Here is an 18,643-nt window from a genome sequence, read left to right as displayed (position 1 = left end):
GTCCACAGTATGTTCTCCCAGAAGAATTGTGGCTTTGTCATATAAGTTTTGGCCAACTTCAGTCTGGCTTTTGGGTCTCCTACCAGAGCGTCCCTTTTCATTCAGAAGGTGAGGGATAGTGTGAGCTGACACTGTTGTACTCTGTCCATTTTTTTAGTTCTGTATGACATTTTTTCAAGTTTGACTTTCTGTTTTTTTGTGTTGTTCCAAAGCAAACAAAAGAAATAAACATGTGAATACCAAAACATTTCCTGGGAGAGGTGGTGTATTATCTGACAGAATTGCAGGGGTACCAATATTTTTGGCCATGACTGTACTTGTTTAAAAGTGGCACATACCCTGGTCACAGTTCTTAAATAATCAAAAGTATGTTTATTATTTATGTAATGTATGTTATGTAAGTAAAAGTATAAGCACCAAGTAGACACAAGACAACAAACATTGTTCCCTTCTTTTATTTCTCACAGTTCTGATCCTTTACAGCAGAATACAAGGGGGTTCTTCATTTAAGGTTTTAAGTGCCATATATTGGGAACATTACTTATTACAGCCTACATTCTAGAACATTTAAGGAGCCGATAATATAAATAAACATTTATGTTTTTTATTTTTTATAAGAAGGGAAATTCATCACCCAGATAAAGTTGTTTTTGTTCTACACCTCTTTAGTCTGAAATCCTTCAACCTGTAGCTTTTTCCTCACCTTACATTAGTCCAATAACTAACTAATACATTTTACTCTTAATGAACTTCCAGAACACCAGAGTGATTGAGCCTAAAGTGCTGCCAGTTCATAAAAGCTTCTAATCTGGGTTCTAAAACATCTGGCTAGGGATTCCAGTTTGTTGGGATCAAACTGAGCAGTGACGGTAAACGTAGATGAACGAAAGGCAAGAGTGAAACATAGAAAAGGATTTTATACATTTGCTCAGGGACAAAAAACAAAAAACTAAAATCAAACTAACACTGACATGACTTTCCTAGAAGCTTCCACACAGTACCAAGCTGTTTTTAAGGCCATGTACAAATAAGCTGAATTTCCAGTTAAGTGATTGAAGGACATGATGGTCAGACTCACATGTGGACTCAAAAAAAAGAAAAAAAACTGCATTTTATATCTCTGGCAGCTATGTTGGTAAAGGTTTTGACTCAACCTTTACCATGAGGTAATGTTGTAGATTATCAACAATGTTTACTATCACACTTAAAGCCATAACGCTCCTCATTCAAAACCCCATTAAGAAAACCCACAATTCTATCTCTCCATGTATCAGTGACTCTGTCCTGACTCGGCATTATCACAGACACATTGGCTCTTCCTGCGTTAAATTCATTCTTTTTCGTAAACGAAACCTCAAGATTAGATCCTCGCGGATGAAAAACGTCCTCCGAAATAAAAGTCTGTCGTCTCTTGTTTTGTACAAATGTGATGGGAACGTACAGTAACGGTCGCAGCTTCTGGCTCATGAGAAGAAAAGCTGCTGACAGAGCTGTTTTGTGTCTTCTGGGCTGGAGACTTCATGGCCGATGGTCCGAGGGTCGGCGTAGATTTCGTAGTCGTTTCCTCCCTAAAAACACACACAAACCCCCCACGGACGCACAATAGTCATAAATCATTTGACAGATGTTTTCCTCTCACATCTCACAGGCTTTGTACTTTCTGCAGATAGGATTTTTCTAAACATGTCATTCTGCTGAATTCAGTTTTTTGTCTCCGACCTACAAATATCCCATAATGACATGTTGCCTTCCAGTCATCCAGGACGGAAGATGTCGTCAGAGGTTGGTAATAAACTGCTTATTTTCACTGGCAAGAGACACTGAAACTCTACTGGCAGGTTTTATAGCTTCACATTTTTATCTGCTTCTCTATTCTTTCTTTTTGTTGGAAAAAAAGGAGAAGAAAATGGAGGAATTTACAGGAAGTTACAAAACAAGTTTCATAAGAGTATTCAACATCGTTCCTGGCGTTTCAACCTCACATCATGGCTGAAATGCCCCCCTAAAAAAGTCTCAAATGGGTGTTTTGAGGTGAGAACCCCTGCATACTGTATGTGTGAAGAGGCCGTCAGGCTGCTTTATGCACTGCTAACTGCTGTGGATCGAGAGGATCAATGGGAACATGTTTTACAATGGTGAAGGTAGTCAGCTCCGGCTCAGACTGCTTCTTTATCAGTGTGGTGAGACGGCTTTTAAAGCAGCACAGCATGCAGGCTTTCATTGATCTGGAGTGTCCTCGTCTTACCGTCACCTCATGGGAACAGTGATGCACTGATTGTGAAATTCTGAGTCAATACTGATGCCAGTTTTTAAAGTAAGAGTTTGCCGACATAAACCAATACAGACGTTTTTATAAAGGATGTTATTTTGCTTTTTGTTATTTATTCCACGGGGGAAAAAAGAAATCATGAATTGTTTTACATTAATTCAGCCCAGTTCTACACTACCTATCGGCTGATATATCAGTGCATCCCTACATGCAACAAACATGTTTAATCTCATGGAACAAAATGCAGCACCTCATTAAAATAAAAGACACTTCTACCTTCTTCTTAAACATCCGGACATCTACTTGTAATTGCTTTCTATAATTGTATTAGATTTTATCTGTTTTTTTTTCCTTTTCCGTCTTTCTAATTGTCTCGATGCCATTGTAAATGAGGGTCATTATAAATAAAGGTTACCGCTACCTAACCTTTAACTCACAAATGTAAATGTATTGTAAACGATATCCAAAAAATTACTAAATATATTTAAAAGTTTAAACAAGTATAAAACATCAGCAATGAGCAGGGAGGAAACGCCTGGGTGTCCGAGTTCTGTTCTGTGCTATTAAAAAAAACAAAAAAACAGGGAGTGTACCTTTAACCCACGATGAGAAAACCTAAAGTACACATATGAAACTGAAGCAAACACTTTTAACCACTTCACACATCAGCTGCAACTCTGACTATGACTACATTACACCGGCTTAATCTAAAAAACACTGTTTAGATATGAAAACAACATGAGTCAGCTACATTTTCATATTGAAACTTGAGGCAGGTGTTTCCAGAGTGTGTTCACACCACACCCACATTTGAAAACACAAATCTTTTTCTCTCCATTATGGCTCTCTGTTCACATTAACTGCTGTTTTTTAAAACCAAAATAGAGATTTTCAATGGACAGACAACCAATGCTAAGAGAAAAAGATGAGTGATTAAACCTGAATGTCAGTATAGTGTAAAGATATCATCTAGAGTGGCATCCAGCTGGGTTCTCTGTCTGATCTTTTCAACCCAGCAGTTCTACTGATATTCTGCCTTTCACTGAATTTACATGCAGGATCTACAGCAGTCGTCGGCATTATGGTGCAGCGGTTAGCATACTCACGGGTTTGGTTTTGTCTCCAAAGAAGTGAATAGTTGAGTAGTTGTCCTTCTCAACAATCCCCAGACAATATCTCTTATCCCAGCCATCAGGGAACACGTCAAAGCTGATCTGCCCTCCTGCACAGAGACAAAGAGAAGAGACCACACAGAGGATTTACATCATAGTGAAGAGAGAAACAGCCACAACTGAGCTGCTTAAAGCACATCAGTACTCAATGTAAATACAAAGGCTGTATAATTGGAATAAATGCAGTCGACTCACCGATTGAGAAAGACAATCCTTTTCCTTTGAACTCCTCCTCTAATACGGACACAAACTTCTCTCTGATTTTTTCTGTCTGTTGGGACCAAAAACAAGAATGTGAAAGAAGTTCAGTACTGTTGCCTCAGTTAAAGAGATATATCATGTTTGTCCTATTAAACAAACATTCTTTTAAGCTGCAGTGTGATCACCAAAAAGCAAGAAAAATACCAGTTTACATGTAATTACGCTCACAGTCTTCTTTGAGAGTGAAAGATGCATTAGTTCATTTTTTGGCCAGATGGGGGCAGTAGAACAAGCTGAAAACAATATATTGATATGATAGATTCTCGCATTATATACAAGATGTTGTGTCAAATATATTAGCAAACAGTTGCCAGCAGATACTAAGGATACATTCCATTTATACTCAGAAGTTGGAATTACTGAGTTCCCAGTCAGAAATTTCAACTTGAATGTCCCCTGAAGTCAGACCATCCTCACCAGACCCAACCTCTAAACCCAAGGTGGCTGTCCCGTGTATCCACAGTGTGAAATTTGTAGTAAAATCTGAATTGAATAATCTATATTGAATACTAGGCTAGACAAACACTAGTTTTAACCCATCTGTGGGGGTTTCTGAGTGTACATATATTTACTTGTTATAAAAAATCTTACCAAGTCAAATGTTCCTGTTCTGTTGGCAGATGATTTTGCTTATTTTAAGTCATATTTTCCTCATTTCATTACTTTATTTTCTTGTTTTTTCAAGTTTTTGCAATGTGTGAGTTGTGTTTCAGGCCACTTCAAGAGTATAAGTCCAATATTCATTTTAAAATAAGTATATATATATATATAAATATGGATGAATGCAGCTTTTAGTGATGCGCTACCTTGTCCAGCTCATAGAACTCCTTCCTCTCCTCATGCGTACAGCTGCGTCCGATAGGGGAGACGTTCAACATGCCGTTACGAAACTCAATGAATGTCCCCCTGTAAAGCAATCAATCACAACGTTATTTATATAGCACCTTTCATATAGGTACAAGTAGTTCAAAGTGCTTCACAGTTGATTGACAAGCTGATAATAAGACTTTTTTTATTAATTTAATAAAGTAACAAGTGAATTAAAAGCTAGACTAAAACTAGGTTCAAAACAAAACAAAACATGATACACTTCAGTCACTGTGAGTCTCAACAGAATCACTAACAGCCAGTTCTTCTAAGTCTCTACCTCTTCTTGGGCAGTTTGATCTTGGCCATGTAGTTGAGACAGAAGTTGATGAAATCTTGTAGGAGTTCTTCTCCCATGTGGGCCTGGATGGACTGAAAAAAACAAACCCCGACAACTAAGATGAAATTCATTTCCTGGTGCCTGTAACATTAGACAACATCATATTTAGAGTATCTGTGATCATAAAACCAAGATTCTAGGAGAGAAAATTACCTTCCTCTGTTAAATGAGGACTTTCCACAATAAAGGCTTGAGAGCATTAACGTAAAAAAGGCGTTTTTAGTCTTTAAATCTTACCTGAATAGAGACTAACTGTCCGTTCTTATAGGCCACAAGACCATTCTCAGCAAACACATAGTCCACTCTCTGGATCACTGTACATAGACACACATAGAAAGAAATAATCAAGCTTATCTAATGCTAAAGCAGTTATTGGCTGACTTATGGAAGCTCTTAATGCTAGGTAGAACAAAGCTGAGTCAAAATAGACTCAATAATGGTGACCCCACACACATTTTTCAGTTTAAGCATTTAAACTGGTGTAAAACATCAGAAATACATGTTTGTAAATGCACAGAGCTGACTTCCTCCGACAGCTTTTCACAGCAGAAGAATCGTGCATGGCTTCGGCTTCAGTTGGTGTCTCACCGTCATCTCCCAGCTGCTCTTGGATCTTGACGAGGTCCGAGCCCCCCACCACTCCGACTCGAACCCGAGTTTTCAGCTTCTGGATAAACTCGGCCATGTCTGGAGTCGCGGGCTGAAAACACACACACACACACACAATTTACATTTACTGATGTGATAGGACAAGATAGTGATAGCAACAAGACTTAATGGAAGCCTGTAAGAGATATGATGAGACCACAGCCAACAACAGGAAGAGACATCTGATAGAGTCAATTTCTACTCTTATAACTGTCTTCAGCTACTGCATCTAGATTATTTAGTAGTATTTAACATTGTGCATGTATCTCAATCATTCTCCATGTCCTCTGTTGTATTTTATTCTTGTATTACAACTTTTTGTATCTTTTGTGGTCATTTAATTGTGCTATTTTGAGCAGAGGTTGCACTTTAGGTTACCTGCTCTGTCTGTTGCACATGAGCACACTCACTAAACCCCGTAATGATGTCATCCCTGTATTCTACTACATACTCAACAACAGAAGTTAAATCAAGTTTAATTATTTGACATGGACATCACAATGGCGCTGTAACGATTGACTGCAGTGTATTTTAAATGACAACACCTGCCCACAGGAGGCTTAAAAAGATTAGAATATAAAAGTTAAAGTTGTAAAGAATTAAAGATGAGAGAAGAAAGACAAGATAACATACACAAATACATAGGAGGTATTAGGGTAATGTGGGACACTGACTAATGTGGGACAACTAGGCTCCAGTGTATTTATCTCTTTTTCTATGAAGTTATTTTAAAGTTAACTAGTGTATGTGTAAGTTATATTATTTAACATTACACATGAACATTTAGGCTACTGGTTTTTTTTAACCTATCTGACGCAGAAAGCAAAAAAAATATGTCGGAAAACAAAATTAAATGACCAAATATGGGTACACGCATTTCAGAAAGTTTTGGCAGATAAGGTCGCTTTGTATATATCTTAGAAATATATCAAGTATTTCTAAGCCTAAAAAATAGTGTCCCAGATTAAAAAAATCTACACATTCTGAAACAATTTGACACAAGGAACATTAATATATGTGCCATTTTCCTTTTGAGTGCAATACCTATCGCACGTCAGTTTACCTAGGCTATAATTAGCACATAGATATATCAGACAATTTTCTGGCACTGGCGGAGCTGGTTCAATCTGTTAGCAAAAAAATGCTAGTGGAAGCTCATGGAAACACGGTTAGCATTAGCGTCACATTTGTTGACTTAGATGTATGTGTGTTTGAATTCAGATAGTAACTAAATTTACTATTCATGCAGAATGTTTACAATTTATTGGCAACGTTGAATGTCTCCAACAAACTCAAACTAACACTAAAAACTTAAAAATAACTACATTGGTCCGTCAGCATTGATGTTCCGCCACACACTTCCTGTTACTTGAAGAAATGCAGCAAAAAACCATGGAGAAAAGCCAGTAATGTTCCACTAATGCTCACATGATAGTTCTTTATTAACTATGGCTGTAACTGTAGTTTAACTAAGACACAGGGACACATGCTGGCTAATGTCATGTATCTGTGTTAAGGGACACGTTTCTGTGGAAAACATTTTGTGATCGTAATAACTACGATAACAACGTGGAACCGGATGTTCAACTGACTACCAGCTAGTCATGTGTTTGTATGAATGAAGTTCTCTCTCTCTCTCTCTCTCTGTTTGTTTCTCTCTCTGCTTGTCTCTCTCTCTCTCACTCACATGCACGCGCACATTTATTATGTACCTGTCTCGCGGCCGTGAGCGTGCCGTCCACATCAAAGAGGCAGAGCGTGCTGGTGTCCACCATCTTGTCTGTACAGATAAACTTGAGTGTGTCTCTTTTATAACATGTACCGCACTGTGCCACAGCTCCTTCTTCTATAACGTGTAGCAAACCTGCCTTAACTCAACCGCTCTGACGTTTATAAATGGACTGCAGACGTAAGCATGACGCTACGCTACGCTTCTTCTTCTTCTTTGTGTTATAATGGCGGGCGGTGAACCGTAGTGAAAGACGTATACCGCCACCATGTTGCACAGGAGTGTAGAGTCAACATGCATCGTCACAGCTTATAACAGCGGCCTACATAGAGTGAGCTGAGGACACAGTGGGTGTTAGAGCAACAGGAACAGCTGCTTCCTGACGCTAGAGTACTGAAAGAGTCATGAGAGCATTTGGTAAGCCTCTCAAGTCTCTTCTCGCTCTGCTTAATGGTCTCCATTGCTCTACGCAGGAGTGCTTTCCGACATTTTTAGCTTGAAACAAATGGCTTTTTACGACCCCTCATCACAACTTATGGCCTTTGTCGATATAGACTTTTCCCCCAAAACAGTTTGGTTTGAATTACCAGGCCTTAAGAGGATATAGTATAATATTATGCTCATATATACATATAAATAGTATTTGACAAGGGAAAAGCAACATTTAAAGAACAACAAATGTACTTCATAAGATTTATTTTCTTTCTTTCTTACAGCTTTAAAGAAGTAGTTCTAGGACATACACCTCTTTCTGATTATTAGATGAGCAGATTGATACATTTGTACTTACAGTACTGTGCAAAAGTCTTAGGCCACCACCATCATGCAAACAGAAAATACAGGAAATATGTTCACAACATTTGACATTAATTATTATTATTTTTTGAGGCTCCGTTCCATTTAGGTTTAAGAGAGCCAGGTTCCTGCTATTGCTCAAGTGTAAGAGGAGGTCACAATAAATACATGCCACTTTAGCCAATAGAATATGTTCACTTTTGTTCCTGTTTTAAAAAAAATACTGGATACACATTTCCTGTATTTTCTGGTTTTATTCTATTAAAGAGACTTAGAAATAATTATATATGATCATAATAGCATTGTTAAAACAATAAGTCTAATGGTGGCCTAAGACTTGCACAGTGCTGCATATCTGCGGACTATAAGCAAACTGATTAGGGACTTTGAGGTGTGTCTGCTGAAAAAGATAATGTGGAAATGTCAGATTTTTAACTGATTTTGACAGATTTTCCTGTTATTTACAGATAATGGGGGCCGAAGAGACACAGTCTTTCTGTTTGTATGATGGTGATGGCCTTCTGCACAGGACTGTACAGTATATCATGCTTTTTCTAGTCTTTTTGACCACTCAGTGCTTTTACCCTTCATGTCACATTCACAAATTCACACACTGATGACAGGGGCTACCACACAGGGGCCAACCGGCCTATCAGGAAGGAGACACACACTGTTGGCACAGCTGTGGTTAAAAATCTTGCCCAAGGACACATGGACATGTGGACTGGAGAACCGCGAATCGAATCACCGATCTTCTGATTGATGAACGGCAGCTCTGCCTCCTGAACCACAGCTGCCTAAACTCTGCTACATCTTTGTCTTATGAATGTGAGTTAACAAAACCAACATGTTACTCTTTTACTGTTACACTGAAAACACTCCCTCGTAAAACAATGGCAGATTGGAACTAAAGTCACTTTAATGTAACACATATAAAAATATAGATGTATTTTATGTACTGAATTTAAGGTTACAATTAGGATGAAAGAAGACAATTTACATGTTCATTTATTTGATCTGTGCTCCACTCTGGTAAAAGATCGGCCTATGCTTTCTCTTAGCATCTTCACCCATCGCCATACTAAGAGAATTCCTGACAGAAACTCATAAAATGTACTGAATAAAGTGAGCCAATGCAGGGTGTTGGCATCGGGCACAATTCCTGGCACAACAGAGGAGTCGGAAAGCCACAAAGTTCAAAATGCTTCCTGAAGATAAGGTATGGTATGTATATTATGATCTTCTCAGCTGACATTACATCATGTTACACTTTAATGATTGTTCCAAGGAAAGAACATAACGTGTGATATGGCAGCAGTTGTCCAAGTCTTTCCAGTTCAAGTTGGACAGTTCCAAGGTGGATCGGCAAAGAAACCGTACACACTATCCAGAGTTCTCCACAAATAGTAAGAACTGACCTGTTAAGCTACCGTGGAAACTATAAAAACTGTAATTGTTACCGTGCTGCAGACACACTTCACTGCACTTACCAAAATGACACCTTGACCATGTCTAGCTTTTACATGCAGCTGTGAATCAGCATTCTCAACAGTGAGCATTATTAAAGGTCAATACAGTTCAAAACCGACCAATCATAACTTACACGCATGTCTGCCACTGTCTTCATTCCCAGCCATCAAATGACAGAGTTAAATATTTATGTTTTCATCCATAAGTCATTAAGCTTTCTTTTGTTTGAGAATATGTGCTGGTCAGATCTGGTCAGAAGACCATACGGTTTATTTATTATAAGCATTTTTTTTAATGCAATATTGATGCATTTCATATCTAACAATAAATAATAAAATAATGACGTCCAATTGGAGCACTGGCTCTTGCCTTGCTCGACTTTAATGTGCACATCATTGTTTTTTATGGTTTGAGAATTAGAGACCTACAGTGATCTACAGTGCTGTAACAACATTTGCTGAACCTTTAACTTATTATTTTAATTCCATTGTTGTAATACGTTTTATACCCTGACTGTGAGACTGAAAGCATGAGTAATGATCAAATGATGTCTAATGATCATCCTCAGTATTGTTAGTAAAGCAATCTAGGTTGAAATCTCACGTTATCATGCTCTACCACACACAGCACATGTTGTTGCATTGAGGTAGAAAAGAGCATTTATGTCCTGGACAGGTTTCATGCTTGTGGACAGAAGCCTATAAGCTTCTTATAACCAGCAGAGATAGAGGAGCATTTATTTTAGAGATATAGGTCAGATTATATTCTATGACTGTGTATTGGACAATCGAATAAAAATGGCATGCAATATGAATATGCATACATACACTTAGATTCAGTCATTAAAGCTCTATCCTCATCCAGCCCCTGAAGTCTTTCCTCATGCTTCCTTATGATCTTCATTACACTGCATAGATGATGTTCTGTAGCCAAGTGGTTCCCTACATTTTTTGGCTTGAAACAATGTATATTCTTGAAACTCTACAGGTTTATCTTGGGACCCTTTAAGTTTGTAGGCCTTAAGGTTGGGAACCACTGCTGTGACCTACATCTTTGACAAGGGTGAAAAAAGATTAAAAAATGTTTTCCCCCGTATGATGCAGGATTTAAACCAGTATAACAGATGGAGCTACACTCAGTTACCAAAACATAGAAAGATATTGGTTCAACTATGTGGTAGCTTCATGTTTATATAGTTTGGTTATAATGTGTGGTGCTGTACGGTTTAGTCTATATGTATTGCCTGATATTTTGTTCCTCCATGTACAGTTAGGAGGGGATTAAGGTTTTTGTATTGACTCAGAGCGCTCAACAACAACCATGTGTCCAAACAAAGGGTGAAACATATTGTATATCTGCCCCCCCCCCCACCCTCAATAACCCAGATATATAAGCCATTATGCATGGATGATGTAAAGACAACAGATGAAGTCTAATACTCCACCAGCTAACATGAATCTTCAAAGTGTGAAGTTTAATTTAATTTATAGCTATATTTATAGTCCTCTGCATACAGTAGCTTAAGAAGTTTTCATTTGGTGTGGAACCTTTAACACATCATTTTGTTCCAATTAGAACTCATATTGATAGTGTTCATGTAGTAGCATTCATACTTGTGAACTGTTATACTCTATCTCTCTTAACCGTTATGTTCAGGAATTAGTGGCTAATTCTCTAATTCGCAAGCTCCTTGTCTAAAAGTTCCTAAATCCAAACACCATTTCTCACAAACTCCCCTCTGACTTGGGCCAGGTAGTAGAGGCCCAATAAATGAAAGTCATTTATGATCTGATGAATGAAAATGCATCGATTCTGTCTGCGGTGTGTGCTATTACCACCTACCACTGAGATTTGCCAGAAGAGGTTTAGTGGCAAGAACATATCTAATTATGACAAAATATCTCATTGTGAAATCTGGATTTCTTCATGTGAGTATCTTACTGAGTTACAACACAGCCTTATATTGCACTTAACTACCTTATAGCAGGCATTGATTAATGTGTATCACATAGTCACAATATATTAGATTTGAACTTGTATTTTATAAATCCATAAATCTTTTCTGTCAGGTTTAGCAGTCAACAAAGCAGATTTTTACCTTTAAAAAAATATATTTTATTGGTATTGGTTTGCATACATAATAACACCGGGCAGACAAGACAATTTAAAAAAAAACGAATAGATTAATGTGAATTAAGAGTTGTCTCTTGGTGCTGCAGATTGTTTATTAAAAAGACAAATAAATGCTCTTACAGTTGCTGCTACCTACATTTCTCGACTGCAGCAAACAAAGGGTTAAAATATGTAAAATGAGCCACAGTATACATCTACACATAAACATAGTTTGACTCCAAGCAAACAAAGGGCTTTTCGCGCCGTGTGTTTAAAACCCCAGCTCAACCAATCACTGTGCAGACAAGACACACAAACTTGAGGTCTTCATGTCACATAATGTGACCAATCACAGTGGTGGGCGTTTGTCACGTGCCTCCATTCAAATCTAAAAGATTATATCTGACCAATCCCCTGAGAGAGGGGAGGAGTTGTGGAAGTACTTCTAGTCAAGTTAGTTAGGCTTTGCAGACGGTAACAAAACAGTTGAGCTTTCTTCCTCATCCAGTCGTTTCCACTCGTTCAGCTGGAAACAGGTAAGACTTCGCCATGTTGGGCGTTAAATTTAACAAATTTTGTTATTTAAATACAACTGTGTTTTCTTTTGTTATGTGGTGTGATGTCTATGAGAGCTAAATCGCGTATTTGTACATATTTGTGGACTAAAGTCTATTAATATATAATTTTTATTCGAAATAGTTTATATCTTACAAAATAGTATTACCGTAAAGTGTGTTTATGAAGAAATCCGTTTGATTCTGGTTGTTAAAACGACGAACACCGAGGTTTTGGCTGTTGTCCGGTGGTCTAACCTTAGGCAGCACGTCCGCTGCTGTTAGTGCGCAACATGCAGTTCAAACGCCATTTGGTTAGCGTTAGCTTAGCATTGCTACATGACTGCAGCTCCGACGCGCTCAAGTTTGAACTAGGCCAACTAAATACACTGTTGGTTCGGACTCATTGGCGTGGCTGGTAGTCCTCCACGCAATAGAATAACACAAGTCTTGTGAAAGTGAAAAGTGACTGGCTATTAAGTCACTTTGTTCGTTAAATTTGGGCGCAGTTTAGTTTAGGCGGGAAGATACAAAATGGAGTCGTGTCTTTTTGTCCCAGTAAGGCAGAAATCCGATTAGAGCCTTAAAACACCCTTGGGCGTCTGCTTGCCCTGTTTGTTACAATAACGTTGGTCGAATTAGTTGAACGACGACTTATGTGTGAATATTTGCTAGAGTTCAATTGACTTTACATAATGTTAAGTATACAGTCAGGTTGGAATATTGTATTAAGTTAAGGTTATTGTGCAGTTGCAAGTTTCCAGCTATATATGTACGTTATGTGAGTATTGTCAGGGTTGTTTAATGCAATACTTTTTCTATTGTTTTTAGATAAATTGCAACCATGACCAAGGACCCAAATAAGCCGAGGGGTAAGACCTCCTCTTATGCTTTCTTTGTGGCAACCTGCCGCGAGGAGCACAAAAAGAAACACCCAGGGACCAGTGTGGGCTTCGCTGAGTTCTCCAAGAAATGCTCTGAAAGATGGAAGGTAAGTTGGCGTTAGTAAAAATAAATGAATACATGTATTAATTATTAATAAAATGTATTAATAAAAAAAATCTTAAAAATTTAAAATGTATATATTAAGTTATACATTTATAGTTCAAATTTAAAAAATAAATACTTTTTTAGTTATTTATGCATTCGAAACTTATTTGCATTTGACGTGCTTGTGAGATTTGCATCACATTTTTAGTAATTTTGCTCAAAATTTTTTTCAGTGTTTAGTTAAATGGAGCAAAGCAGGAACAAGTTTCTAGGTGTACTCAAGTGTGTACAACTTGAAAAGATTGTGTAATTGAAGTAAATTGCTCAACAGCTGTTGGCAAAAGGACTCCATTTTGTTTTCATAAAAATGGAAGGGTGGCTACATAAGTTATTAATAAAGTGTCTGAAGAATAGAAACAAACAGACATATTAAAACATATTTTTATGAAAGGCATTTGTTTAACTCAGTGGTTTTCTTTGTGTGTTTTATAGACCATGTCAGCCAAGGAAAAGGTGAAGTTTGAAGATTTGGCGAAGAACGACAAGGTCCGGTATGACAGAGAGATGAAAACATACATTCCTCCGAAGGGCACCAAGAAGGGCAAGAAGAAGAAGGACCCCAACGCCCCCAAAAGGCCACCGTAAGCACATCCATAATGCACATTTAAAAAAACGAAAGTAGTGTGCCCCTGTGTGCACAAACATGATCTGGTGCTTTGTGACTTTAACACATCTATCTTCCCTTCCAGCTCTGCCTTCTTCGTCTTCTGCTCTGACCACCGCCCAAGGATCAAGGAGGAGCATCCTGGTATCTCCATCGGTGACATCGCCAAGAAGCTCGGTGAGCTGTGGTCCACACAGGGTGCCAAAGACAAAGCTCCTTATGAGGCGAAGGCAGGCAAACTGAAGGAAAAATACGAGAAGGTATTTACATGTTTTTAATGAAGTGCATCCTCATCACATTACAGCTGATAAATTGGTTGTGGTATATTTTGTGTTTATTGATAGACTTGTGGAATGTTAGATGAATGGTTGTATTAAGTATATGATTGAATGTATTTTTGCAGGATGTCGCTGCCTACAGAGCTAAAAGTGGTATGGGGAAGAGCGACGCTGGTAAGAAGGGAGGACCTGGCAGGCCCGCTGCCAAGAAAGCACAACCAGTTGATGATGATGACGATGATGATGACGACGACGATGAGGAGGAAGACGATGACGACGATGATGAGGATGATGACTAAGTGGTTTATGTTAAGGATGTGAAGTTTGCAATGCATTGTTCAGCTAAACTCCTGTTTGTTTTTTTGTGTGGATGATTCCAACAGTATAGCCTGCTGTCCCTGTTGGTCTGCCTCTGTAGGATCAGACCTATATTCCTTTTCAAATTCAGGGATTTAGTTTTTATTTTCTCACTTAGTCCCCCCCCTATAAAGACAGTCTTTCTGCTAAACTGATGGTTTGTCACATCTTGGAGCCTCTTTGCCATCTCAGTGGGCACAAACTGATATTACAGTGGACTAAAAACATCTGTGCAGGCAATGTACAGCAGCAAATCAGTCAAGTTTTAAAGAATTTATTTGTTTCTGGAAGCACTGCTTATGTTCTGTTCAGTGGTGCTGTTTCTTCAGTCATTTTACCACCGGGATTTATCTGTAGTTTGATTAAAATGTTTGCAGCCATTTTTAATGTGGAACTTTCATGTAGAACGAATTTTTTTTTGTAATAAAATTTTGTATATTGATTATAACTGTGTGGATTGTCAATTAATTGGATGCTTTAAGTTTAAGGATTTTATTATTTAAAACACAGAATCTGGTACGTCATAATACTTAATCTTCAGTGTGATTAAAATACACATTGTAGAATACTAATGTGAAACACACATAACAGATCTGGTTAGCAGACTAATGCTAATGATATGCTCCTTGGGGTCCTTCTGATGTCATAACAATGGCAATACTCATTTTAAAGCCAGTTTCAGGCTGTGTACATGACATGTATGCATGTGACTGTAAAGTGTCCAGGGTTGGTAAGGGGTTAGTGTCTCAGTCTGGTGTGTCAAACGGGCCTCAGCAACACTAGGCGCCCAAAGAGCATACAGCTGAAGTCACTAACATTTGTAATGAAAGGGATCAGTGTAATACCCCTCTGAAAAACATTCATGAAGACGCGACCATTACAAACTTTGACATTTATGGCTAGAGGCACATCATATATGGTAGGAGGAAACCTAGTTTTTATTCAAACAACTGATTGAGCTTGTTCAGTTATGGTCAGCTGTTCACTTTAACTGAAGAATGATGACCTGTATATTGGTAAGAAGGCATGCAGTGGTGTATGGTTACTTGATTAAGTGTCATGTTCTATTAATCTTTGTTAATGGATAAATATTCATTTAGACATAGAAAAAAACTTTAAATGACAGTTGTTCAAATGTGTGCACGTTGTGTTTACAGACTGTCACGCATCAGAGAACATGCAACACATTCAACTTTCTCACCAAAATCCTTGAACTGAGGAGCACCGCATTCTGAATTCCAGCTAGTCAGCAACACATCAGGATCCATTTAGTAGACAATACTGGCTGGGCTCTGTATGCTTACTTATCTGTCTACTCACTAAAATGTGCCTATTAATATAAACAATGATTGTGGTACAGTCACTGACTAACAGGAATGCTGTCACATACATTCATATCATGACCTGATGCAGCTAGATGTCAGCTGAGTTTGAATGGTGATTATGGCTGCTTTGATGAGGAGTCATGTGATTTAAACATGTGAGGTGTTAAACAGTATGTTTATGTGTAGTGTGTTGTGTTGTTTCTTTGTCCTTAAACAAATAACAAATGTCCAATATTTTGTAGATGAGATTTAGTAGTAATGTATAAAATATTATTCATTGTGTAGTGACATCATCTTAACTCTTATCAGGTCATTTTATTACAGAATGGAGCACTTTATTAAAAATGTTATTTCATTATAAAAAGTGAACAAATCTGTCACTGTAGTGAGAATATTCCAACCAATTAAACAGTTAATTTGACATAAAGCACATTTTGCTTGATATTTGGAATACCCAAAAAACACTGATTACTTATTATGGAACTCTTTTACTTAATTAAATTATAATTTTCCACTTTTGACCCTGAACCAGCTAATTCAATTTGAATTTCCGTTGCAAAATTGCTGGAACAAGTCTGTAACTGTGATCCAGACACAAGGTTTGACCCAGGTAAATAAATCCTGGCTGGATCACATTAATATAATCATACATCATGCTGGAGTCATGAAGGGAGCGTAAATACATACCTCACTGACACCCCACACAGCCAATAGCTGATCAAAGTGATTATCCTCACGGACCAATCGCTGCCGCCGGAGGACGGTGAGCGGAGGACAGATCAGCACCTGGGAGCTGTCCGTTGTGCACGAGCCAGCCAGACACCTGACGGTAAGAAGAAAAACACTGATACACACCATCAGCCTATTAGCACACGAACAAACACACACACAAACACACACTCACACACACACACTGCAACAGAGATAAATCCTGCAGAATGCGCGTCTGCCACTCTGTGCTGTCCAGACGGAGCACATCTGCGACACTCAAGTGTCTCAGTAACACACAGTTTCCACACGGATTAGTTAGTGCTGCTGAGACCTGTTGATGGCATCTACACACTCTTAAAATATCAAGAGAAACACACACACATGAAATATCACGCTGAGGCTGGTTGGCAGGTGAAGTGAAGGCAGTAATTAGGGGTGAAAAGAGCTCGTTAGTGGCTCACAAACAGGGTTAGCCTATTGATTTAACCGTGGTGGAGTCGAGCGTTCATTATTTAAATATATATATATTATTATTATTATATCTAAAACGACGTCTTTGTGATTCACTTAGTTTCCTTGCGACAAGTGAACGCCTCTTCGGTTAAATAGCATCAAGTGAGCAAGATGTAGGTGATTTATAGGTGAGAAAACCCGCCTGGCGTCCGGTAAAAACGGCTTATGTGCTCATATATGAATCAGTGAAACGCTGTTGAAGCAGCAGCGGTCATGTGTAACGTAAACGCATTACGCAATTTTCACCTTTCATTCAAATTTTTGTTCGCCGGCACATTTTTTTTAAAATGTATTAAATCTGTAAATGAGATATGATAACGACAGCTCTGTCTCATTACTAACGTTACGTGTGCAGGTTTAAGATAGAAGAAGAAAAACGCAATGTTTAGAACATGCCTTCAACAATGTTTCGGTTTTTGTTATTGTTGTTGTGTGTGTGTGTGTGTGTGTGTGTGTGTGTGTGTGTGTGTGTGTGTGTGTGTGTGTGTGTGTGTGTGTGTGTGTGTGTGTGTGTGTTAACCTTCTCCACTGTAAAGCTGAGAAGTCTTGATTGGTCCCCTGTGAGCATATTTAGCTGTAATAGACAGTAATAGTTATTCCACCGTTGCAGACATTTTGACACACTAAAGCAGAAAACTCACAGTAACTAATAACATGAATGCAGGCTGTGTTTCATTGAGTTTATTCAGTTGCACAGTAGTGAGGCTTCATGTAGGGGAACAGTCATTCATAATGTAATATTAGTTCATTTGTGCCTAATTTCATAGGGTAAAGTAGAGTAAATTTGATTTATCTCTTATTTATCTCTTTTTCTACAACATTAAAGTGAACATGATTGGTGTTGAATCCAAGCAAGGGTGTCATGTAATAAAGATCATGTGACTTTGTGGGTCATGTATCATATCAAAATATCACAAATTGCATATGAATATTAGAAGTTGCATGCATATAATGTGTCAAAACATCTAATTGTTGAGTATAAGAAGAAAAAAACATACATGTATATCCACGGTGTGTGTGTCCCACATCAGCTAGCAGGCTATTGCTATAAGCACCAATACTGAATTATGAAGCACTTTAACTAATAAAGAGGCTGACGCTGTGCTAACTGCTGAAACATAATTAATTATGGTAGTATTATAGCTATATAGAGGCATATATTATCTTTTCTTCCTCTTGTTGTGTTGAAAACAAGATGTGTGATGAAGCTAGTGCACTTTTGACCTGGTATCGAGATTGCTAAGTAGGCATAATGTTGACTATGTTCCCAATCTTAGGTTAGCGTGTTAGCATGACGGCATTAGCCAATTAGCTCTAAATACAGGCTAAAGTACAGGCTTATGGGATAAACAGTAGTAGTAGTAGTGATGTGTTTATTGGGCTCATGTACAATGTTAAATATAAGTGTTAGCATTCACGGTACTGTACTTTCAATGCTAACATTTAACAGAGTTCGCTCATAGCTCATTTTCATCGGCAGGCTTTTCAGTAGGTCAATATTAAAAATTAACAGCACAAAAGCAAACAGTACAAAGCAAAAAAACACACAGGAAACACACAAAATACAAAGCTACACACAGTAGCACAT

General features: G+C 38.1%; 2 protein-coding genes and 1 long non-coding RNA gene across 4 annotated transcripts; 2 read left to right on the top strand and 1 right to left on the bottom strand.

The window, feature by feature from the left end:
* Positions 1 to 439: 439 nt before the first annotated feature.
* On the bottom strand, positions 440 to 8,085 carry pmm2 (phosphomannomutase 2). Of its 2 annotated transcripts, none has more exons than XM_062427976.1 (8): positions 8,077 to 8,085; positions 5,498 to 5,609; positions 5,147 to 5,223; positions 4,850 to 4,941; positions 4,509 to 4,608; positions 3,637 to 3,712; positions 3,376 to 3,491; positions 440 to 1,568 (listed from the first exon to the last, which is right to left on the bottom strand). In XM_062427976.1, the coding sequence occupies exons 2-8, from the start codon at positions 5,592 to 5,594 to the stop codon at positions 1,464 to 1,466; spliced, it is 663 nt and encodes a 220-aa protein (XP_062283960.1). In that variant the 5' UTR covers positions 5,595 to 5,609; positions 8,077 to 8,085; the 3' UTR covers positions 440 to 1,463. The 2 variants fall into 2 exon arrangements, with proteins under 2 accessions (XP_062283960.1, XP_062283952.1); XM_062427968.1 differs by lacking the exon at positions 8,077 to 8,085 and adding an exon at positions 7,270 to 7,424.
* LOC133988364 (uncharacterized) lies at positions 7,585 to 9,878 on the top strand. Its single transcript, XR_009925614.1, has 4 exons — positions 7,585 to 7,703; positions 8,549 to 8,909; positions 9,143 to 9,300; positions 9,397 to 9,878. It is a non-coding gene; the product is annotated as an uncharacterized LOC133988364 (long non-coding RNA).
* A 2,225-nt stretch (positions 9,879 to 12,103) lies between these two features.
* On the top strand, positions 12,104 to 14,954 carry hmgb2a (high mobility group box 2a). The gene is made up of 5 exons (XM_062427987.1): positions 12,104 to 12,199; positions 13,049 to 13,208; positions 13,700 to 13,848; positions 13,957 to 14,131; positions 14,275 to 14,954. The coding sequence occupies exons 2-5, from the start codon at positions 13,062 to 13,064 to the stop codon at positions 14,446 to 14,448; spliced, it is 645 nt and encodes a 214-aa protein (XP_062283971.1). The 5' UTR covers positions 12,104 to 12,199; positions 13,049 to 13,061; the 3' UTR covers positions 14,449 to 14,954.
* The last annotated feature ends 3,689 nt before the right edge of the window (positions 14,955 to 18,643 follow it).

The sequence above is a fragment of the Scomber scombrus genome, chromosome 2, assembly GCF_963691925.1.
Source record: "Scomber scombrus chromosome 2, fScoSco1.1, whole genome shotgun sequence".
Lineage (NCBI taxonomy): Eukaryota > Metazoa > Chordata > Actinopteri > Scombriformes > Scombridae > Scomber > Scomber scombrus.
Note: the sequence above shows the minus strand (reverse complement) of the source record. Positions and strands in the feature narration are given on the sequence as shown.